Source organism: Gopherus evgoodei, chromosome 21 (assembly GCF_007399415.2).
Source record: "Gopherus evgoodei ecotype Sinaloan lineage chromosome 21, rGopEvg1_v1.p, whole genome shotgun sequence".
Classification (NCBI taxonomy): Eukaryota; Metazoa; Chordata; order Testudines; family Testudinidae; genus Gopherus; species Gopherus evgoodei.
This window is the reverse complement of record NC_044342.1, coordinates 12,485,057-12,509,931: the sequence shown is the minus strand read 5'-3', so window position 1 is coordinate 12,509,931 and position 24,875 is coordinate 12,485,057. Positions and strand designations below refer to the sequence as shown.

Sequence of the window (24,875 nt, the reverse complement as noted above, 5' to 3'; positions counted from 1 at the left end):
AGGAGGGTTCCTCCAAGCAGTCTTTCAAAAGGAATTCTTTTGGGGAATTTCTCTGGCCTGTGTTACACAGGGGGGTCAGACCAGATGATCATAATGGTCCCTTCTGACCTTGGAGTCTATGAGCTGTCACAGTGTCTCTCTGCAGACAGGTTGAAAAAAGCACCTATTCAATACGAGGTTTCCAGAAGAGAAATGTATGTCCACCTGAATGTTGTTGGCTAAAAAGAGTGTCTGCTGCTGTTAATTCATTATTGGAGTCTGACCTTCAGTCTCAAACCATCCCTCATTCTAGAGCCATATAACAGACTCATTGGAGCAGACAGGAGGATTATGGGTTGCCCACCTTCCACCAGTCTATAGAGTCGTGCACTTGCACTCTCTCTCTCTCTCTCTCTCTGGCCCAATGGCTATTTAAGTATTTATCCAGCGTGGAAAGGCTTCAGCAGGAGAGACTGGGGAACCTCATATCAGAATATCCCCCAGCCCAGCGGTAATAGCACTATTCCAAGAAACTGCAGATCCCTGTTCAAGTCCCTTTACTCCTAATGCAGAGGTGGAAACTGAAGCTGTGTCTTTCACCTCCTAGGTGAGTACTCCAAATGACTGAGTAAAGAGTTATGAAGGAGGTGAGAGTGCTCACAGCTGAGCATCCCAAGCAGAGATGGGAACCTTGATGATATCTCCCATTGGCTGGCCTACACAAGGAACCCTTGAGTGCTCTGACTTTTGTGAATCCCATTTTTAGGTGCCTACCTCACTCCATTCATTGTACAGGAGACGATTGAACTGAGGCTTTCAGAATCCCAGTGAATTTCTCGGCACCTAAAAAGTTACCTGCTGCAGTACTCCAGAGTTGCTCCTGAAATATAAATAATGACTATGAAACACACAACAGCTATATAGGTAGGAAGAGCTGATATCTCTGGAGGATGCCGTCCTTGGCTTTCTGTAGGTCACATATAGCATGGCAACAGCTCTCTGAATTTCCCTACACTCACTCCCTGCCAGTGTGCCTCAACTCTGTCCTTAAGAAGCCACTCTAGGGGTGAGAGAGGTTTTAAGAACTACCCATAGTCCAGTGAGTTCTCATCTCTGTCCTGAGAGTGCCAAGAAGGTGGGCAATTAGTTCCCAGTGTGCTGGTGTGGTTATAATGACATGGATACAGTGCTCCATCACTGACACCACCCCAGCTCCATTATGATGTGTGCTGTTGCTGTCACTAAGAGTTATTGCTAAAAGCTTTTGGCCTAGACATCAGAGTCAAGAAAGAGAGACAGAGAGTCAGGAGCTGTAGTGGATAAGCTGTAATTTGGTGCCCATAGAGAACAGGGACCACCAAGGCTGAGTTACGTCTACATAGAGACTGGCAGGGAATGCCAACTGTAGGAAAGACAATGGGTTTATAGGTATACTAAATCTACTTTTCTAAGCTTTGGGCACTGTTTGGAGAAATACTTCTGCTTCTGTCTCACTGAAAACTTTTCCTGACCTCAGGCCTCCAAAGGGGAACTCCAGCCAGGTCCAAGGCCATCTGGACCTACCAAGTGTCCCAGCTGGAGCCCAGGGAGGAGTAATCAAAAGACACAGTCAGAGAGTGGTAGGATTGTGCGCTCCCCACCCCAGAGAGAAGTGGAGGCATGAGCCTGCCCAGAGAGAAGTGGAGGCATGAGCCTGCCACTGAAGGGACTGAAGAGAGGTCTCAGAAGAGAGTAGCCTACCAAGGAGGCTCCTAGAAGAGCAGGTAAGTTTTAAAATCTGGGCTGTATTTTATTACAGTCACATTTTAGAAAAGATGTGGGCAAACAGGAGAGTCCAGAATAGAGCAACAAAAATGATGAAAAGTTTAGAAAGTCTGACCTATGAGAAAAGCGGAAAACTGGGCAAGTTTAATCCTGAGAAAGGAAGCCTGGGGGAGAACTTGATAACAGTCTTCAAACACATTGTTATAAAGAGGACAGGGATCAATTGTTCTTCATGCCCACAGAAGGTAGGACATGAAACAATGGGCTTAATCTGCAGCAAGGGAGATTCAGGTTAGATATGAGGAAACTACCCTAACTCTCAGGGTAGTTAAGCTCTGGAACAGGCTTCCAAGGAAGCTTGTAGAATCTCCGTCATTGGAGGATTTTTAGAACAGGTTGCACAAACTCTTGCCAGGAATGGTCTAGTTTTATTTGGTCCTGCCTCAGCACAGTGGCTGGACTTGACGACTTCTTGGGATCCCTTCCAGCCTGACATTTCAATGATTATAATTGTTATCCCATAAGGCCAAGCTCCTGATGTTCATCTGCAATTTAGTGAGGTGAAATTCCTATTGACTTCATAGGCTTGGATTTTCTAAACCACCTAAAGGGTTTAGCTACTGATATTCCACTGACTTTCATAGGGATAAGAGGGGGAGATTTTCAGAAGCAGAAATAGGAGTTAGGCACCAAACTTTCATGGATATACAATAGGATTTAGGCACCTAATTCCCTTAGGCCATTTTGAAAATACCAAACTGAACCCTTATTGATATTTGTTGTTGATATTGAAAATTCATCCTCATATCAACGTCAATGGGAATAATACTTTCATCTCTCTCTGTGTATGACTTTTTCTTTGAGTCTAGAGAGGACATTGTCAAAGAAACAAAGGTAGTTTAGAGACTTACCTTTGACTGAAAAGCAACAGTAATTTCCAATGAAAAATATAATAAAGCATTAAAGTGAGTGAGAGATGGAACCCTTTGAAAGCCCTCATTCCAATTATATTGATCTGTATCATCTAGATCTGTGTCTACCCATCAAAACTACATTAATTTGTCATTGAAAATAATTAACATTTATACAACACTTCTGTTCTTTCATTTTCTGTTATTTTTTTGAAGGATGCAGGAGTAAAAAATGTGTAGACATTTCTCCGTGGTGATGAAATACAATATTTGATTCTGCTGCTCCTTTGCAAGGTCACAGAGTTACATTTGCTTTGGAAATGGAAATTATGATGAATATCCTGATTTTCTGAAATTAAAACTCCACCTCAGTGTCATGGTTACATATTGTCACCTTTTTTACAAAAAGCACCCTTCTGAACCAGCCCTGGTAGAGGGAACAAGCCCTAGTATCTAACACTGATACATCATATGGTCACTCTGGACATAATTCTTTGGTCACTTATGTTGATGTGAGTCCTCTGACATCACTGGAATTATCCAAGGTTTGCACTGCAATGAGTATCAATCCTTCTTTGTTTTGTGTTGTTTGTCACCATAATAATTGCTGACCAGGTTTAACCTAACAGAAAGACATCATTTCCTGAACTGCAGAGGTGCTGAAGGCTCTCCAGGAGGGCACAGACAGACTTCTCAATTGTCCTCCAGAGACTCCTCTTTAATTCTGGAGAGTAAGGGCTAGGCTCACAAGGGAGAATAAGGGGTTTCAAGACTCAGAGTCTCATCGCCTCCGTTTCAGATGCTCTTCTGCCTGGTGGAGCCCAGATCCCCAAATTAGGCACCCAGGAATAGACTCACAAAACAACTTGGGTATGGTGAGGCTGAGTGTCACCATGCCTAGCTTTTAGGAAGCTGGAGAATCACTGGGGCTCACAAAGCATGAATCTGGTGCCTTAGCTCCCTATGCAATGAGTAAGAGATGGGCACTACGAATGTGACTCACAAAAGGCAGTCCTCTAGGTGGGGAGATGCCACAAGGAGGTGACCAGGAGAGGGGTGTCCTTTTTTACAGACAAGTTTCTAATCCCATTGGCAGGGAGGCACCTCCCTCTGCTTGAGATTCTCAGCTGCCAACCATCTCTTGGTGTTAGGCACCTATGTCATTTGGAGGGGACAAAACACAATCCCTCCTAACATTTAGCCCAGTGGTTAGCATACTCACTTGAGATGTGGGAAGCTCCTAGTTCAAGTCCCCCCACCTCCACAATCGTGGAGTGGAAGGATGGATTTGAACAGATCTGTTAGATTCATAGACTGTAAGGCCAGAAGGGATCATCGAGATCATCTCATCTGTCCTTCTGCACATTGCAGGCTGCAGAATCTCACTCACCCACTGCTCTAATACACCTGTGGATGAGTTTATGACATCCTCACTGTGATGGGCTGGATCACAGAACCCCCTTTGGGACTGCCATTGATGTGCCTAGACTGTCTCTGAGCCTGTTTTCCCTGCCAGCTTGGTACTTCAGTACCTTGCCTTGTTTGAGCCAGACACACTTGCCTGCTGCAAACACAGATCCAAGTCTGAACCACATCCCCCACAAGCTGCAGACTTAACTGAAAACATCTTAAGAAGTGCTCCTGTCTTCAGCGCTCAGATGCCTAGTTCCCAATGGGGTCCAAACCCCAAATAAATCCATTTTACTCTGTATAAAGCTTACACAGGGTAAACTCATAAATTGTTCACCCTCTATAACACTGATAGAGAGATATGCACAGCTGTTCCCCCCCACCCCCAGTTATTAATACATACTCTGGGTTAATTATTAAGTAGAAACTGATTTTATTAAATACAAAAAGTGGGATTTAAGTGGTTCCAAGTAATAACTGAAAGAACAAAGTAAGTTACCAAGCAAAATATAATAAAACATGCAAGTCTAAGCTTAATACAATATGAAAACTGATTACAGATAAAATCTCACTCTCAGAGATGTTTCAATTAGCTTCTATCACAGACTGGACAACATCCTAGTCTGGGCCCAATCCTTTCCCCTGGTACAGTCCTTGTTCCAACTCAGGTGGTAGCTAGGGGATTTCTCATGACTGCAGCCCCCTTTGTTCTGTTCCACCCCCTTATATATATTTTGCACGAGGCAGGAATGCTTTGTCCCTCTCTGGGTTCCCACCCTTCTAAATGGAAAAGCTCCAGGTTAAAGATGCATTCCAGTCCAGGTGAGTGACATGATCACATGTCATTGGAAGACTTTGTTAACCACTTGCCAGCACACATGTCTACAGGAAGACTTAAAAGTAAACAGAGCCATTTACAACCAATTGTCCTGGTTAATAGGAGCCATTAAGATTCCAAGCCACCATGAATGGCCCACACCTTGCACAATTACAATAGGACCTCAGAGTTATATTTCATATTTCTAGTTTCAGATACAAGAATGATACATACATACAAACAGGATAACCACACTCAGTAGATTATAATCTTTGTAATGATACCTTACAAGAAACCTTTTGAATGAAGCATATTCCAGTTACATTATAATCACGTTTATTAGCATATTTTCATAGAATCATAAGCAGTGCAATGGCACACTCACATAATGATTTATGGAGAGTTATAGAGAGAATATAAATTGTAGAGAGAATCCACCTTTTATTCTAGTTTAAACCTGCAACTGGTCCATATCCTAAGCTGCAGAGAAATGTGACCCTCCCCCTCCCCCAAAAAGTCTCTGCCAGTCTGACCTGGGGGGAAATTCCTTCCTGACCCCAAATATGGCTATCAGTTTGACCCTGAGCATGTGGGTGAGACCTACCAGCCAAAGAATACTTTGTAGTAACTTAGAGCCCTCCCGATCTAGTGACCCGTCACCGGCTGTTGGGCAGATTTTCTACTAACAGGCTCAGATATGCCACATGCGATTGTAGGCAGTCCCAACAGAGCATACCCTCCATAAACTTATCAAGCTCAGTCTTGAGGCAAGTTAGGATTTCTGCCCCCACTGCTCCTCATGGGGGGCAATTGCAGAACTTCACACTCTAATGGTTAGAATTGTCTAGCTATCAGGTGTGTGCTCTGCGCTATTCTGGTGCAGCGCTCCCTCTGTCTCACTAGGTGAAATCCTCCACTGTGGAGAGATAATTTAAAAAGGAATTGGAGCAGGAAAATGAGAATATTTTGGCAAAATCAAAATTTTCCTATGGAAGATTTAAGTTTAAGATTTAAGTTTTCCAGAAACTTTATTTTCCATTGATAAATATTTTGATGGAAAATTCCCAATCAGCAGTAGACTCGGTATCTGTGATTATAGACCTTCTTAAACAGGAGGGGTGAAAATCTAGCATGATTGAAATCAATGGCAAAACTCCTACTGAAGTCAGTAAATCCAGGATTTCACCCTACTTGGCAGTTGTAGAAATCAGCTTCTACCAAAAGTACAAACAAATAAGTTCCCACACATCTTGAGTTCCAGCCTTGTCTGCATTGTTGTTTACAAGGCATCACACCATTCTCTGGAACTGTATACCATCTACAGAGCTGACCAGTGTTGGAATAACATTGTTTTGCATTCATCAAATACTTCTGATCCCTTTTGAATCAAAAAGTATCTAGTTATATTTTGGGATCCTGGAGACATTACAGATGGAAGTATTTTCCTTGATGCAATCTTGTTTATTTACAAGGAATGTACAAAGTCCTACTTCTCTGAACGCAAGAGAAAACAAGAACAAACAAAAGAGGCTTACAGCCTCAAACCTCTTTAGGCAAAAAACTTTCTCTTTCTAGCTTTTCCCAGGGTCTCGATAGGCTCACGAGCTACTGCTTGACTTTTTTGATTTTTTGCCTCTGCCTCTCTTTCTGTTCCTGTATGTTATCAGCTTCTATGTGTTCTGCCCTCCCCTCCCCCCCCCCACACACACAACTCTGTAATAGCCCTCCATCCACTCAGTCCAAACTCTTGAGCAGGATCACAACCTCTTTTTGCCTTAGGTGAGAGGCTTCTACTTAACTCATCCTAATTGAAGGTTGCTTCCCACCCAACCTCAGTGAGGTTTGTGATTGATGTAGTTCCTGGTACCACTCCACATAATGAAGCCACCCGGGGAAAGTTCTTCCTTAGACCCTAAATAATCCTGAGGTTCTCACTGATTTCCTCAGTGCCTCTTTCACCATGTTGTTCCGTAGGGTGTATATGATGGGGTTTAGCAGTGGGGTCAGGACACAGTAGAAGAGTGACACCACCTTGTCCATGTTAGAGGACTCCATCACAGGTGGGCGGGCATACATAGAAAGCACTGAGCCATAGAATATGCCTGTGACCGCAATGTGGGCACCACAGGTGGTCAGAGCTTTCTGGAGCCCACCCTCTGAAGGCGTCCGCCATGCTGTCCGTATGACGCAGCTGTAGGAACCAGTGGTGAGGAGGAAGGAGGTCCCGGCTATGGTGCATGTCAGGGTAAAGCACAGGAGCTTGCTAAGATGCGTGTCTGAGCAGGAGAGCTTGGCCAGAGGGACAAAGTCACAGAAAAAGTGGTCAATTTCGTTGGGTCCACAGAATGACAGCCTGGACATGAACACAGTGAGGACAGAGGAGGCCAAGAAGCCAGACACCCAAGCGACCACTGACAGCTTGAGACACAAGATGTTGCACATGATAGTGGAGTAGCACAAGGGGTGGCAGATGGCCAAGTAGCGGTCATATGCCATCACTGCTAGAAGGAAGAACTCAGTGGAACCCATGGAGAAGAAGAAAAACATCTGGGCTATGCATCCACGTACAGAGATTGATCTATTCTCTGGCAGAAGCCCAGCCAGCAACTTGGGCACTGTGACTGAGGTGTACCAGATCTCCAGGAAGGAGAGGTTGCTGAGTAACACATACATAGGGCAGTGGAGGCTTGGACAACTCCTGACTATGACAATGATGGAAGTGTTGGTGGCAATGGTCAGCAGATAGATGATCAGGAACATCACAAAGAGGATCCACTGTAGCTCCGGGGATGCAGAGAAACCCATGAGAATAAACTCAGTCACTTCAGTTTGGTTAGCCCTTTCCATGGTGCTCGCAGCTGTTTGAGCCACAGGAGAAAAAATATATATGTTAATATGAGGATTTCCAGAGCAGAGTCAAATCCTGAGAGTCACTGAGATAGATAGATAGACAGATAGATAGATAGATCTGGAAGGGACCTCGAGAGGTCATCTAGTCCAGTCCCCTGCACTCAAGGCAGACTAAGTATTATCAAGACCATCCCTGACAGGTGTTTATCCAACCTGCTCTTAAAAATCCCCATTGATGGAGATTCCATAACCTCCCTAGGCAATTTGTTCCAGTGCTTAACCTCTCCAACAGTTAGGAAGTTTTTCCTAATGTCGAGCCTAAACGACCCTTGCTTAAATGTAAGCCTGTTGCTTCTTGTCCTATCCTCAGAGGTTAAGAAGAATAGAGGGAGCATATGGGATAGCTAGATAAAGAGTGTGAGCACTCTGAACTACTTTGTTTTTTGACAGTTAAAATATGTGGAGCTATACCTATCTCATAGAACTGGAAGGGACAATGAAAGGTCATTGAACCCAGTCTCCTGAATTTACAGCAGGACCAAGTACTGTCCCCGACAGATTTTTGCCCCAGATCCCTCAATGGCCCACTTAGTGATTGAACTCACAATCCTAGGTTTAACAGACCAGTGCTCAATCCACTGAGCTACCCATCCCCCTCTCACAAAAGTCATTATACAGGACATTAAAAATCTAATTGCATGTGCTCTTTAGTAGATCAATACATTAATGAAGAGCTAAAATTTCTAATGCTCTGTGAGAATCTAGTACCTTAGATTTATCCTGGATGCACTCTAGATACTTCTTCTTGTGTCAAATTAATGTCCTCCAGTTAAATACCAGCTCATGCGGGTACGATTATCAATGTCTCTGCTGCCTCTTCACTCAGGAATAGGGTTTGGAGTTGCAAAGCAGCACCTGAGCTTCTCCGCACACCTGAATCCTGTCTGTCCCAAACTGGGACATTTATAACAAGTGAAGGACACATCCAGGGAATGCACTGGGAATCTGAGAATTGAGGGACGTGCCTGCTGTTACTCTACCTAATTACAATATGATGTGTACATTTCTCCCCACCTCCTACTTTACCTCAGAGGCGGATGAGTCTGCCGTAGCCTGAGCTAACATCCTTTGGGATGTTAGCTCAGCCTGGAGCGATTCAGAACCCAGAGGTCCTGGGTTCATTGCGCCCACCAGACCTGAGACCCTCATGTAACATGTGGCAACGTGAACAAGAATTTAAGCTGGGGTGTTGGTTCCCCAGCCCCACCCCTCAGTGCCACAAGAAAGAAGGGAGATTCTAGGCTACTTGTGCAGCTTTTAATTATGCTGGGGCAGAGGCAGGGGGATGGTCCTTTTCGAAGACCTGCAAGGAAAGAGGCTGAGATTCTGTCCCCACACTTGTCCAGTTGCTTCCCTGGGTGACCCTAGGCAAATCACGTTGGGCCAGATTTTCAGATATATGGATTCATAGATGCCAAGGCCAGAAGGGGCCAGTGTGATCATCTAGTGTGACCTTCTGTGCAACCTAAGCGAGAGCACTGCTCCCAAATAATTCCAGTCTTCATTTAAAAACTATCCATGATGGAGAATCCACCGGAACACTTGGTAAATTGTCTCAGTGTTTAATTACTCTCCCCATTAAAAATGTAGGAATTTGTCTACCTTCACCTTCCAGGCATTTCGGTGCCCAAAGATACATACAGGGGTCTAGTGGGATTTTCAAAATGCCTTCACCGATTAGCCACCTAACTCCCATTGAAATCACACTAACGCCTAACGTACATGCCAGTGCCAAGCAAAAGAACAAACCTCACCCACCCAGACACCTACACAGCTCTGCCATATACCCAAGCAGACACACTCCACACCCCATCTATATCCAACATACACACACCCCACTCCCCCAAGGCCTGGTCTAAACTTAAAAGTTAGGTTGTCATAGATACATCAGTCGGGGGAATGAAAAAACCGCACCCATCATTGACACGCTATGCTGCCCTAACTCATGGAAGACGTTTTCTGTCAATTTAGCTAGTGGTGTTCCTACACTGACAGAAAACACCCTCACATTGGTGTCAACTGCACTTATGCTGTGGGTTCGCACTAGCATAGGTACACTAATGTAGCTGTGCCAGGATAGTTGCTGTCTTGTAGACACAGCTTCAGTCTGAATTCTTCCAAGTCTGTTTGTGTTTGCTGTTTATGGCAATAACTGAATTATTTATTAATTAATATTTCTCATTTTAAATATATTTCTGGTTCTTTTATGTACCACAAACACATTAATCTGCCAGTGCACCCTATTTATCCCCTCCCCACACACACATAAATTTATTAGACAAAATTAAACAAAGCTTTCAAGTACACAAAATAACCTGCAAACTTGCTTCTTCTCCAGTCTCTGTTTTGTATTAAACTTCTTGTTTTTACTGTGAATATATCTGGGTATGGTATTTTGAGCAGAGAATGAATCTGAGGTAAAAGTGGGCACTATCCCTTTGGGGCTTGTGGATCTGTGAACTTTGGGAGTGTCCACTGGAAAAGGGGTTGGAGGCTAGGTGGGCTTGTGAGTTGGCGAATGCCTATCGCTAAGCTATGAAGGAAGAGCAATGTCTGCAGAGGCCTAGTGTTACTAGAGGCTGCTGGTGACACACAGTCAGCCCCCAGCAAGTACAGGCAAACCTTTTTCACACTCAAGGCAGGTTGTAGCAAGGTGCCTTGCAATCCTGGAAACCCCTGGGAAGTGTGACACACAATACCCAGTCACACCAAATACTTACACACTGAAGTCATTCATACCCTATGCACACACCCCAGTGTGACTGTTAATATGACCAAGAGCTGCCAGACAGGATGTGCAGTACAGAAGAGAAATGGAATTTTCTTTGTATGGAAGTAACAAACCCGGATGTTGCTCTTGGTGAAGTCAATGAGAGTTTTGCTTCTCATTTTTGTGGGAATAGGGCTGGGCCCATGGACTGAAATGGAAGATGGCCTTTTGCCTAAAGTAAAATGAGAACACTCCAAATAAAATCCCAATCTTAAACTTCCTTTTTTTAAAACAAATCTGTTTTAAATTTTATATCAGAAATAAAAAACTTTACCCACACCGAGTTAATCAAAATGGCAAAATTGCAAGACAGTATGAATCCCAAGTTCCCAAGAAACAGGATCATTACATCTCATATTCATCCTGCCATTCATTTAAATGAAAAGTTAGCCACCTTGTTTCTGATCTAAGCCACGTAGGATAAATCTTACTTAACTACCCTGAATTCTGCGGAACGACTCCGTATAAATACTTCAGACCAGTTCCAGGGAGATCAGAATCTGCCCATTCTAAGTTTGCTATTAGCAGGTCACTCAGGACCACGTACACAGAGTCAGTGTCTGCTCTCACTGTTGTAACCCACATACTTTCGGGTTGAAGCAGCATCTCCAAATTTCTAACAGTCCTACACCCACAGTGCGATTTCATACGGATTAGAGTTGTGACGGTGGTGTAAATGGTTGTTGTACTTTTCTACAGTTATGAGTCTCCAGTTGCCTATTACTTAACTGGTACGTTGGCTCAAACAGTAGACGGTCATTGGTACTGGAATCGATCCCTACACACACAGATTGACCAGGTGAGTTATTACCCTACAAATGAGGACTGAAATCTGTGGGCCAAATTCTGTGTCCTGGCTGGGCCCAGATGAACATATATGACATTGAGCCTCCAATGTTTCAGTCCCTGCATGGATAGGGGTTTGTGTTGGTCAAGGGGGGAGGGCGTGTTCCCAGGTCCCTATCCTATAGAGAATAGCCTAGAGTGGGGAAAAAAAGTATTATAATTCCACGTGTTTTATTGCTTGTTCCGGATGGGAGTTCAGCTAGCTTAGTGACTATCTCACAGGACTGGGAATCAAAAGCAGAGGCTTATATTCTTGACTCATTTGTGAAGTCATTTCATCACCTTCTGCCTCCGTTTTCCCCATCTGTCAAATGAAGGGAATAGTACTTATCAATGTTTGTAAAGTACTTTTAGATGGTTATACAGAAAGTGCTACCTATGAACTAAGTATTATTAACAAAAGACCTTGCAAGAGATATTAGAGAGATGAAGTGGGTGAGGCAATGTCCTTTATTGGACCTACTTCTGTGGGTGAGACAGACAAGGTTGTGATTTACGTTATAAAGTTAGGGCAACATTAGGTAGCTTTCATTGACCTAACTATGGAAATGTCTACTCTTACATTTCGCTCTCACTGACTTAACTAGCCCACTACATTGAATTAATAACTCCACCTCCATGACCAGCGTAGAGTCAAAGTCGATGTACTTCGGTTGATGCACCATCAGCGTAGACACTGCATTGTTTATGTCAACTATTAATGGCTTTCAGGAGCCATTCCACAATGCTGCACACAATAGTACAATTGATACATGCACTGCTGGTGTGTCGCACCAATGACACAAAGAACAAAGTATAGACACGCACTAGTGATGTAATTACTGTGGCAGAGGTATGCCGACATAAGTTAGGTCAACTTAAATTTGTAGTGTAGACAAGGCCAAGCTTTCAAGCTGCACATAGTTCTTCCTTGGGTCTGAGAAAGGTATTCAGAGTGTCACAGCTAAATACAAGATCAAACAGACAGTTTAACATAAGTAGTTAGCACATATTCTAAGATACCACAGTCCAGGTCAATTCCTCCTATGTCTGATCAGGAGTTGGGAGGTTTTGGGGGGAACCCGGGCCCACCATCTATTCCGGCTTCCAGCCCAGGGCCCTGTGGACTACAGCTGTCTAGAGTGCCTCCTGGTACAGCTGTGCGACAGCTACAACTTCTTGGGCTACTTCCCCATGGCCTCCTCCCAACACCTTCTTTATCCTCACCACAGGACCTTTCTCCTGGTGCCTGATAATGCTTGCACTCCTCAGTCTTCCAGCAATATGTCTTCTCACTCTCAGCTCCTCATGCCTCTTACTCCCAGCTCCTCGCATGCACACCACAAACTGAAGTGAGATCCTTTTTAAACTCAGGTGCCCTGATTAGCTAACCTGTCCTAATTGATTCTAGCAGTTTCTTAAATGTCTTCAGGTGTCTTAATTATCCTGCCTGTCTTAATTGGTTCTAGTAGGTTCCTGTTTACTCTAGTGTACCCCCTGCTCTGGTCACTCAGGGAACAGAAAACTACTCAGTCAGTGACCAGTATATCTGCCTTCCACCAGACTCCTGTACCCCACTGGTCTGGGTCTGTCACACTTGTTAACACCATTTGATGCTGGACAGTGATTGGGTGATGCTAACACCTTTGGGTGCATGTATTACATCTAAATTAAAACAACACTACTATTTTAGACACCTAAGTTCAAAATTTAGGCACCACTGAGATCCTCAAAGCCCCCACTTAGCTGTTGCCGAGCCCTATAACTACCTTAATTCAGAGGCCAAAAGTTTTGCTGCAAAAGTCCCCAAAGTGCCTATGTTTCTGCCATGATTCATGCACACCACAGCAAACATAGACATGACTGCACTTCTTTCTCCTGTGGAACCCGATCTGGTAGATGGGCTCTGAACGCATCTAAATCCACATAAGACAGTGTAGGGTGCGGTGAGGATTTCCCTCATTTCTAAGCAGGGAAGGAACAGATTATCATTGATAAATATCGCTAAACAGCAATTTCACCAAACACACAATTCGACAAAAAAATGTTTCCATCGATAATCAAAATTGACTGATAGGCAAAGTAAGCAAAATGCTGCCTGAGCACTGATTAGAGTTTGATTTAAGGATATTGACCTTGTATATTTTGACATGTGATGTTGCCAATTTGTGTTGTAACGTTTTATAAAGCTTTAACTTTCTGAATCTCAGTGTCTACCCTCTTTAAATAATTATTGTCTGATCCCCTGCCCCATAATTGACTGCAACTGTGAGAATTTAAATCAATAAACATTGAAGGGGGAAATAAAGCTTAAAATCTGTGATTTTGCACAACTGTGAAAATTAAAACAATATCAAAAACTTAAAAATAAGCATCAATAATATCTGCCAAAATTATTTAAAGAAAAAATTGAATTCTGTCAACCCTATTAATAACTTGTAGGTTTAGGCAGATAACACTGATTTGGACACATCCGGGGGCTGAGGATTCCTAACCTCTTGTTTTTGATTTTCACAGGGTGGCAAAGGCCCAGATCCACAAAGAGACTTAGGCCTGGGACTCACCTGGGAGATTAGAGACCTGGGTTCAGTGTCACCCTCTATCCAATGTGAAGAGCAGATCTGAACCAGGGCATCCCATATCCCAGGTGAGCACCCTAACGACTGAGATAAAGGTTACAATGGAGCTCCTTCTTCTGCTCTCCCCCCCACCGCCATTTTGTGTGGCGTTGGGCAACATACACATTTTATCTTGGCTACATTGTGAAGATTTAACACAAATTTAGAAACTTCCCATCATGCAAAGGTTAAAAGAGAGGCCCCCATCTTCCCAAACTCCCATGACATTTCATGAATCCTTTAGCCAAATGACTTAAATCAAAGCAAAATTTGTTGAGTTTGATTGAAATGAAATGTTTCACTTCCACATTATCAAAACATTTAGATTCTTTTTTTCAGTTTGTTCAAAACTATGTGGTAAATGTGACACACATGGATGAACAGTTTGGGGTCAACTAAAACTGCATATTTTTGGTGAATAAACTCAGCACTACTTGCCAGAGTTCAGTACTGTTGATTCTGTAGAATTAATTTGTCTTATAAGAATGGACATAGTGGCTCAGACCAATGGTCTATCTAGCCCAGTATCCTGTCTTCCAAGAGTGCCTGGTGCCAGATGCTTCAGAAGAAATGAACAGAACACACAATTTTCAAGTGATCCATCCCCTGACATCCAGTTCCAGCATCTGGCAGTCAAAGATATAGATCATCTGTGAGCATCAGCCATCAGGAGGTAATGACAGATAGTAAGTGTCCAGACTGGATTTATAGAATGTAGAAATAGTTCTGTGTTCTGTTCCTAACTCCTCCCTTGACTCTGTGAATTAAGAGATTCGGGCTCTAGATATTACATCGGAGTGGCCTATTAGTTTGCACTCCTGGGTAAAGCTGGACAAATTTTTTCTAATGAATATTTTTTTTTGGTCAAAAAATGCAGTTTCAGGCTAACCAAAACTATTCATGAATTCAGGTTAAATTTGGTGAGTAGTTTTGGCTGTAAAAAAATGTTCATTTTGACATTTTCTATATGCACCATTTTGACTTTTTTTTCAAATGACATTTTTCAGATGGTTAGTTAGATTTCTTAAAAAACAAACAAACAAAATGGAAAAGAAACCCCACCCAGAACAAAATGAAACAAACAAAATAAAATAATAATAATAACTTTGGTCAAATGAACTATTTTATTTGACCAAAAATAAAATTAATTGTTTCATTTCAGATTAACCAAAATGTTTTGGGTTTTTTGGTTAATCCAATTGGGTTTTTATTCATTTTGGGGAAGAAAAGAAATCCATTTCTGGTTGACACAATTTTATTTTAATTTTTCCAAAGTTTTTGGGTTGGCCACTGAACCAAAAAACTCAGTGATTCACTGAGCTCTACTTTTGGCTTCTATTCCCAACTCAGGGATGAAAGTGGTATCTAGTGGTTAGAGCACGGGGTCCCTGAGTGTCAGCACTCCTGGCTTCTATTTCCAGCTCTGGCAGGAAGAAAGTCTAATTGTTTAGAGTAGCTAGCTGGGAATGAGGAATCCTGAATTCTCTTTCTGACTCACTGTATGACTTGGGCAAATCGATTCACCTTTCTGCACCTCAGTTTACACATCTGTAGAGTGCTGATTATAGAGAGAATCACTTTCACACAAGGGATATGCTGTGAGCAAATAAATGATGCATACATTGTATTTTCCTTTTTAAATGCAGAACATTTTATTTTATATATTCTGATTGGAATTTTTTTATATATATTTCTCTTCTAAAGGCAGCTTCTTCTGCATTACTGACATGAAAGGAGTCATTTGAAAGAAAGAAAGAAAGAAAGAAAGAAAGAAAGAAAGAAAGAAAGAAAGAAAGAAAGAAAGAAAGAAAGAGAAAACTTTTATTTTAGTCATACTGGTATATTTTTTCATATCTCCCTCCTAAAACACCCACTTCTTCTGCACTGGTCATGGGAAATGATCAACATCTTCATCCTGGTTTTCGTTCCTAGCTGAGATGCTACAAGTCCCACACTGGTGGACCAGTGCAGTGCTGCTGCTGTGGGACCCTTATAAATTACTTGTCATTTTATAACCCAGTCATCAGCACCGCAAACACAAGGAGCAGCTAAACGGCACAAAGGACAGCTTTGAAAAGAAAACATCGGTCTTCCTTTGTGACCCTTCCAGGTGCTTGTCAGGAAATGCTGAGCATCCTCAAGGACATCAGTGGGAGTTGTGGGTGCTCAGTCAATTCCAGGAGGTTGTCTGCACCCCGAATAATCATACCCATGGGCACCTTCCATTGTGAAGCAGAGGTACTAGGGAATACCAAGCCTCAATACTTCTGCACTCCCTTCTTCTTAGCCCAGCTCAGACTGTGTGTTCAATGAGCCCCAGGCACTTGGTGATTGAGTCTCTCAATGCCTCCTTGACCTTCTGGTTCCTGAGGCTGAATATGAGTGGGTTGAGCATAGGGGTCACTGCAGTGGTCATCAGAGCGGCAACCTTGTTGAGGTTCATGGAGCTGGCTTGCGAGGGCCTGACATAGATGAAGATGGAGGTGCCATAGCCGATGGTGACCACGGTGAAATGAGAGGCACAGGTGGAGAAAGCTTTCTGCCTGCCCTTGGCAGATGGGATCCGGATGATGGTGCAGATAATATACATATAGGAGATGACGGTCAGCAGCAAGGACCCTAGCAATACAGGCAGCGAGATGATGAAATCAATGAATTCCAGCAGCTGGATGTCAGCACAGGCGAGGTGCAACAAGGGGGCACTATCACAGAAGAAATGGTTGATAATGTTGGGGCCACAGTAGGGCAGTCCAAGTTTGATCACGGTAGGAACCAAAATAGAGAAGAATCCCCCCATCCATGATCCCACCACCAGCCAGACGCAGACCTTTCCATTCATGATGGTGCTGTAGCTCAGTGGGTAACATATGGCCACGTAACGATCATAGGACATCATGGCCAACAGGACATACTCCGAGATTCCCAGCAAGAAATAGAAGTAGGATTGAGCCAGGCACCCATAAAAGGAGATGGTCTTCCTCTCTGAGAGGAAGTTCTCCAGCATTTTCGGGACCACAGACATAGTCATGAGGATTTCAATGAGGGACAGGTTGCAGAGGAAGAAATACATGGGTGACTGCAGGCGGTTGTCAGTGCATATTAAGGTGATGATGATGGAGTTCCCAATCATCGCCACCACAAGGATGATGAAGAAAAGCATGAAAAGGACAATCTCCACCTCACGCGGACTAGGGAAACCTATCAGGATGAATTCAGTCACACGTGTCCCATTCCTTCCTTCCATACCTGCTACGGCCCTTACCTAGACAGAGAACAATAAAATAATGAAACCAACACATTTTCAAGTGTTATTGAGAACTTTACTCAAAATTGCAGAGGGAAACATGAGGTTTAATTAATAGATAACAGTAAATAATAATGGAGAAGATGCAGGAGAGGATGGAGAAAAAAATGATGAAGAAGAAAATGAAGATGAAGATGAAGAGTAAGAACATAAAGAAGGAGAAGAGTCTTTAAAACAAGATTGGATCATTGGGATTGATACATGAATCACTGGGAGAGGTTCCTTGGCCTGTGTTATGCTGGAGCCAGCTTAGGTGATCCATAATGGTCCCATTTGGCTTTGAAATCTATGAATCTATCAAAAAGACAACAACAACAATGAAAACAGAGAAGCAGAAGTCAATGATGATGCAAAATAACTAAATCACAAAAGTGGAGTGAGGCATACTTTTATTTTACTTTTCTCCCAAGCATATGATGATCTGATCTGAACATGTAGGCTGATATTTTCAAAGCAGGCTGAAATTAATTGGAATTGGCCATCTAAATCTGCTATGTACTTTGACAATCTGTTTATTTGTCCATCATCTTTAATAATATTTCAGGATTTGCTCTTCCCTGCATCACGCTTTGAGGCAACAGCATGCCCTATACCATACCAGTGGTTTTCAAACTGCAGGTCATGACCCAGTACTGCACCGCAGCATGTCAGGCACTGGGTCGTGGTGGCTCTGGCCAGCCCCACCAACTGGGCCATTAAAAGTCCCTTTGATGGTGCTGCTCAGCTAAGGCAGGCTAGTCCCTACCTGTTCTGACACCGTGCTCCACCCAGAAACGCCAGCAGCAAGTCCAACTCCTAGGCAGGGGAGCCACAGGCCTTCATGTGCTTCTCCCACCCCAAGCACTGGCTCAGCACTCCCAATGGCCAGTTCCCGGCCGATGGGAGCTGGGCAAGGTGATGCCTGTGGGTGAGAGCTGCATGGAGCCGCTTGTACACCTCCACCTAGGAGCCAGACCTGCTACTGGCCTCTTCCAAGGTGCAGTGCGGTTCATAGTGCCAGGACAGTCAGGAAGCTGTATCTGCACCCCAGCTGTGCCGCTGACCAGGTGCCACCAAAGGTAAGCCTGCACCCCAACCCTCTGCCCCAGCCCTGAGCCCCTTCTACACCCCAAATCGCTTATCCCCAGCTCTGTTGGGTCATGAGCATCAATAAATTTCTTCAACTGGGTCACCAGAAAAAAAGTTTGAAAACCACTGCCCTATACCTTACCTACCCTATACCTATCTACCTCCAAAAATCAATCAGTAAAAAACAATCTCGGAAAAATTCATCCAAAGCAAAAGAACTATAAAGAGACCTGAAACAAACAAAACAAAGAGGAAAATAACCCTACCTAAGCAGGTTTTTATACCCCCAAAGTGGAGAAGAGTCAGAACCTTAGACACATTTCTATGGGCAATCTATTTTATATCAAAGATGCTGAGATAGGTGTTGGGAAGCAAGATAAAATGAGAAGAGAAGCAAAGAGAAGATCCATTTTTACATCTGTGCAAAGAGAATATAAAATAGTTGCCAGAGATTAATATAAGTAACAAAGGAATTTGGATTTGGTACCATTTTACAACCAGTTTGCATTCATCATGCAACAATTCTTAATGCATGGTGCAAGGTATGAGAAAAACAGATCTATTGATGGCATTTATTGAATGTCATGTTTGTGTATTAGGCATTACTTTAAACTACTTAATAAAACAGCAGTCTAATTTGTGATGCTAGTACAGAATCTGACAGGAGTGGCTTTTCTAGTCTTTCAAATGAGAAATGTGAAATATCCACGTTTCTTAGAATTTTAAGATCTACAAGGCTTAGAAAGGGTTTCGCTCTATGTTTTGTGAAGCATCATGTAGGTTTGTGGTGTGAAATAAAAGAAAATAAATAACACTGGGGCTTATATTTCTCTGTGGTGTAATTCCTCATTCAACATGGCTGAATCCCCTCCCACTCAGTCTGGTGTGAATGAAGCCTATGGAAGTCAAGGGATAAAGTCAACTTAAGTGAAAATCCAACCCACCCCAGTAAAACCAACATCTACAGTGCTCCCTCATTATCTGAGTCTTCAACTGCATCTCCAAATGGAGCTGATGATACTGTCCAAAGTTGGCTTGTTCACAGATAAAATAAAGATGATGTTGTTTTATTCTCCAGGTACAAGATGAAAAAAACTAAAGCCAGCAATCCACAAACCTAGGGAGATTCTCTCCAATTAATGCATTATTGCCACTAATGAACATTTTGCCAGTGAAATTCTATCCTCAGTGACTTCTCTGCAGCCCTGGTTCCTTCCCATCCAGCCCTCTGTGACCCCTCTGCAGTCCTGCTGCCTGCTATAGTTCTATAAGTTAGAAGCTGGCCATGTAAATGAAACTTGCTTGGCAATGCAAGAGCCAGAAGATGATCTGTCTCTCATCAGGGCATTGATTCAAGAGGATGACCAGAATGAAAAGTCACACAAGCTTGGCACTGTCCCTTCAGTTAGCAAATCTGAGTCTGATAAGCGTGGGGGGTGGGGAGTGGTGCAAAGGAGGAAGTTGTTGGTTTAGCCAAGGAATGCAGTACAATTCCTAGTTAAGTATTACAATGCAACAGCCAGGTAAAACTCCTGGGTTTACAGCTCTCTTTACAAGGTGGAATTTCCTGGACAACATGCCAGACTCAGGGTCCCATTCTCCATCTATTGCACCTTGTGTTCTCATTTACAGCAGAGCAAAATGTGTGCAAAATGCTACAAAAGCAGAATGTTAGCGACAGTCTGGGCTTTCTATTCCTGGCTCTGCCACGGGCCTGCTGTGTGGCCTTGGGACAGTTCCTTCCTGTCTCTGTACCTCTCTGTCTCCTCTCAACCTTTCTCTGTCATTTCTATTTAGTCTGGAAGCTGTTTAGGTGGGGACTGGCTTTCCCTGTATATCTGTGCAGTGCCTAGCACAGTGGGGCTTCACTTTTGTTTGGCATTTCCAGGCAATAAAAATAATGATTGTTGTTGTTCTACACCCACTTTGCACAAGAATAAATGGCAACCCAAGTTGAAAGGCAATGGAGAAGCAAGCCCTATACAAAAACGCCTTGATGTCACCCTATATGAATAACACCAGAAAACCGTGAAATACACAAAATATGACAGTCAGAAATACTCACTTCATCTCCCACACATCATCCTCAAGGGGCTTCATTTAGATCTGTTGTCCTTTCTCAAAGGAGAGAGGTCCCATCCAGCCTATATGGACTCCAGAATGCAGAGTTCTCTTCTTTCAGGACATCTTTGGCTAATGACAGCTGCGCACTTCCTGCCTATACCAAGACCACTAGCTTCCATACAGATTTTCCAAGCTTGGAAATTTGTTTGAGAGACAACTTCATTGTAGGAGTTATGGAACCACTGAGCACAGACTCACTAATTTAACTGTTCACTACTGTACTGACAATAACCCCAGTCTTATCCTGAGCACTATGTATTGGCAGGATGTGCCAATTTTGGCTATCAGTCGAGAACCTGCTAATAGCATAGTCTGCATCAGTATCCAGCAACCATTTGGCAAACATGACAAGATCATGGGTTCCAGCAGTCAGATATTTGAAGCATCGGTGCTGAGCAAGAATAATTTATGTGCTGCTTGAAATTATCTCCCTCGGCAGCAAAGAAGCATGTGGGAAATAGTCAGTCCTTTTCTGGCTCACCATATGTATTTTTAGCCAATTGATTAGTATGTTCCTTAACATTGTCCTCCGGGGCCAGTTATAAACATTTCTCCTGGGGGAAGGAGAAAAAAAAGTTACTAAAATACTACAAAAATTATCAAAGAACTGAGATTTAGCAGTATTGATCATCCACAGCAGATAGATAGATAGATAGATAGATAGATAGATAGATAGATAGATAGATAGATAGATAGATAGATAGATAGATAGATAGATAGATAGATATTGCTTCTAGGCTCCAGTATCAGCATGGGCAGGCTCCTTTCCCTAAATTCAGCAGTTTTGTCTCCCATCTTTATCATTTACCTTGGCTTGAGGAGTCATTTTGACCTGGATCAAACTGGGGTTCAGCCATTGACAACTAATTCCTGGTCCACATTACAAAGTTAGGTCAACATAATCCACATTGCATCAACCTATTTGTGCATGGGTCTACCCTCTAATTTGTCTCTGGCTGACATAAGCACCCCATTACGGTGACACAGTGAAATCACCACTCCAAATGGTGTTGAGTCTTGGGGTATGTCTATACTACCCGCCAGATCGGCGGGTAGTGTTCGATGTGTCGGGGATCAATTTATTGCATCTCGTCTGGACATGATAAATCGATCCTCTAATCGATGCCCATACTCCACCTTAGCAGGAGGAGTAAGCAGCATCGACGGGGGAGCTGCAGCAGTTAACTCGCTGGCGTGAGGACGGCCAGGTAAGTCGAACTAAGATACTTCAACTTCAGCTATGCAAATAGCATAGCTGAAGTTGCGTATCTTAGTTTGAAACCCCCTCTCCAACAGTGTAGACCAGCCCTTGGTTAACCTACTGAGGTTGATGCAGTGCAAGTGTAGATACTGTGTGACCCTAGCAGTTCTCCAGCAGTTGTCCCACAATGCCCTGTTCCCTGGTCATAATTTTGAACTCCATTGTCCAGGGGTCTCGGATATTGGAAGCCACACACCAGTGGAAAACACCCAGCATATTTTTAAAATGCCTTTTCTAGGGCAAGTTAACCTAGGAGCTCTCCTGTGTTGTGTATATACCTCTGTGAAATCAGCAATGAACAATAGGCACCAGTTCTAGTGGACTGAGCATTGGACTGCGATCCACATATCTGACTTCTCCTGGGCTCTCAAGGACATGTTGTTAGCTAAATCACAAATTCAGCCTTCTGTCTATCTACTCATATGGTCCTCAACACCATATAAGCCCATCTTAATTGTGAATGGATGGTACCTCACAACACCCCTGTGAAATAGGGAACTATTACTCTAGCCTTACAATGGAGAACTGAATGACAGAGAGATTAACTGACTTCCCCCAGGCTACACAGGCTGTCTAAGGAGGAACAAGGAATTGAACCCTCTTGAACACAGGGCCAGTGCCCTATCCAGTCGATGATGGCAAGCCCTGGAATTTGTGAGCCTAACACTCTTTTCTCTTGCAACTGTATAACTCCAGTGGAGTTACTCCTGATTTACATTGGGGCTGGAGCTCAGATGCTGAAACTGACGGGTTCCAGATCCAAAGCTGTGGCCTGAACAAGAGTATCTACACTGCTATTTTTAGCCCTGTAACATGAACCCCACACCCCCAAGGCAGTATACCCAGGCTCTGAGACTCCCTGATGTGAGGGTTCTCTGCAGTGTAGACATACCCTGAGTGTCTAGACTCCAGGAGCTTATTCCCAAGGTTGGCACCGACAACTGGGTTCTGTAACCTGCAACGTCACCAGTTTTACAGCCTGCCATCTGTTTGTGGACTAGGGCAAAAATGGTTTAGTCTGTCACAACTGGAGGGAGAGTGAGCAATAGTTTAACTCTGCCTTTCTACTGGGATTTTGCTTTTACTGATTGTCCAATATGTGTATGTAATCCTGAAAGGACAGGCACTCCCTCAGCTCCCCATGGCTTCAATTGTGAGACACAGACCCTGTGTGTCATAGAGCCCATACTGTAGATATTTAATGGAGAGTTTACTTTAGTTCAGGTGAGCACTTGCAGCACTGGAAGTTGAGGGCCAGACACTCGACTTAAGTAAATTGGCTGAGAAACTGTCCTTTTGTATATTGTGCTATTTTAAGCTGCAAAGTTCCCTCAGTAACTGATACACAGGGGTTGAGCTCGGCAACAAAATCACATTAGGATGGGATCACCCTGAAGATGGACTACCAGAAAACAGTGTGGACTTCAGGACTGTCCACAACGAAGGAAGATTAGTATAATAGATCCAAAGGCCTGAAGGAAACATCTAATCTAAACTCCTGCCTAGTGCCGGCTATCGAATGTCACCTATTTATGCCTATATTGAGTCCAATACACACATATTCCAGACAGGCATCCCATCTGGGTCTAACATCAGAAGTTGGAGAATGCACAACTTCCCTTGAGAGTTGGTTCCACCCAGGGGTTAATCACCCTCCCTGTTAGACGTGTGGTATTTATTTCTAATTTGAAGTGGTCTGGTTTTAACTTCCAGCCACTGGTTCTTGTTATGACTTAAAGGGCTGCTCGTCCCCTTGGCTTAACCTAGAGACATAGGAAACGGGTAACCAGAGTTGCAAAGGGGGCACCGGGGTAAAGAAGCAATATGTGTGGTCCTGGATTAGCTCTGTAATCACCACAGGATTAGACTTCTCTCTGGAATAGGGGACGAAGAGTTAGAGAGGGTCTCTCACAGTTCCCAGACCATTCACTGGCTGATGTTCTCCTGACCCTACTTCTCCTACTGGTTCCGAAAGCAGGCCTGGTTTACAGGGGTCTCAAAGAGCATGATTTGTTCAGCCTTACCAGGAGAAGGTAGACGGGAGCTAGGATTGCTCTCTATGAATACATCAGAGGGATAAATACCGGGAAGGGAGAGGAGATATTTAATTACCAATGTGGACACAAGAACAAATGGAGATAAACTGGCCATCAGCAAGTGTAGGCTCGAAATTAAGCAAAGGTTTCTAAATAAGGCTACCTTTTAGTCATGGGTATTTTTAGTAAAAGTCATGGACAAGTCACAGGCAGTAATAAAAATTCACAGCCCATGACCTGTCCATGATGTTTACTACATACCCCTGACTAAAACTTGGGCCAGGAGGCTGGGGGTGCTCAGGAGGGGCGTTCCAGGGGTGCTGGAGGATGGCCTGGGACTCCTGCTGGTGCTGGGACAGAGACAGGCAGCAGCACAGAGCCCGGGACCCCTGCTGGTGCTGGGTGGAAGAATTTGGCGGGGTTGGCAGGCTCCCTACCCGACTCCAACCAACACATCACTGCAGCTCCTACGGGGAGGCTGGCCAGGGGGTCTCCGCACGCTGCTCCTGCCGCAAGCACTGGCTCTGCAAGCGCAGCTCCCACTGGTCCATTGGGAACCACAGCCAATAGGATCTGGGGGGCAGTGCCTGTGGGCATGGGCAGCTCACAGAGCCTCCCTGGCTGCTCCTCCCCTGGGAGCCATGGTGGGATCTGTGGACCTCCTCCAGGTAAGTGCCCCCTCATCTCCTTGCCCCAGCCCTAAGACACCTCCCACACCCAAACTGCTGCTGCTGGCCCAGGAGCTGCCCAAGCCAGGCAGACCCTGAGCCAGCACTGGCCACTTCAGAAGTCACGGAAAGTCACAGAATCCGTGACTTCTGTGACCTCTGTGACAGAGATGCAGCCTTATTTCTAACCATTATAGGAGTGAAGTTCTGGAGCAGCCTCAGAAGGGCAGCAGTGAGGGCAAGAATCCCAACTGGATTCAAGACTGAGCTTGCTATGTTTGTGGAGGGGATGTGTGGATGGGGCTGCCGACAATGTCATGGGGCACATCTGCGACTGCAGTTAGCAAATATCCCCAATGGCTGGTGATGGAACAGTACATGGGGAGGCCTTTGAGTTACTACAGAGAATA

General features: G+C 43.9%; 2 protein-coding genes across 2 annotated transcripts; both read right to left on the bottom strand.

The window, feature by feature from the left end:
- Positions 1-6,786: 6,786 nt before the first annotated feature.
- On the bottom strand, positions 6,787-7,728 carry LOC115638073 (olfactory receptor 6B1-like). Its single transcript, XM_030539663.1, has one exon. It carries the CDS (start codon positions 7,726-7,728, stop codon positions 6,787-6,789), a length of 942 nt encoding a protein of 313 aa, XP_030395523.1.
- An 8,569-nt stretch (positions 7,729-16,297) lies between these two features.
- Positions 16,298-17,248, bottom strand: LOC115638254 (olfactory receptor 6M1-like). The gene has a single exon (XM_030539838.1). It carries the CDS (start codon positions 17,246-17,248, stop codon positions 16,298-16,300), a length of 951 nt encoding a protein of 316 aa, XP_030395698.1.
- Between the last annotated feature and the right edge of the window lie 7,627 nt (positions 17,249-24,875).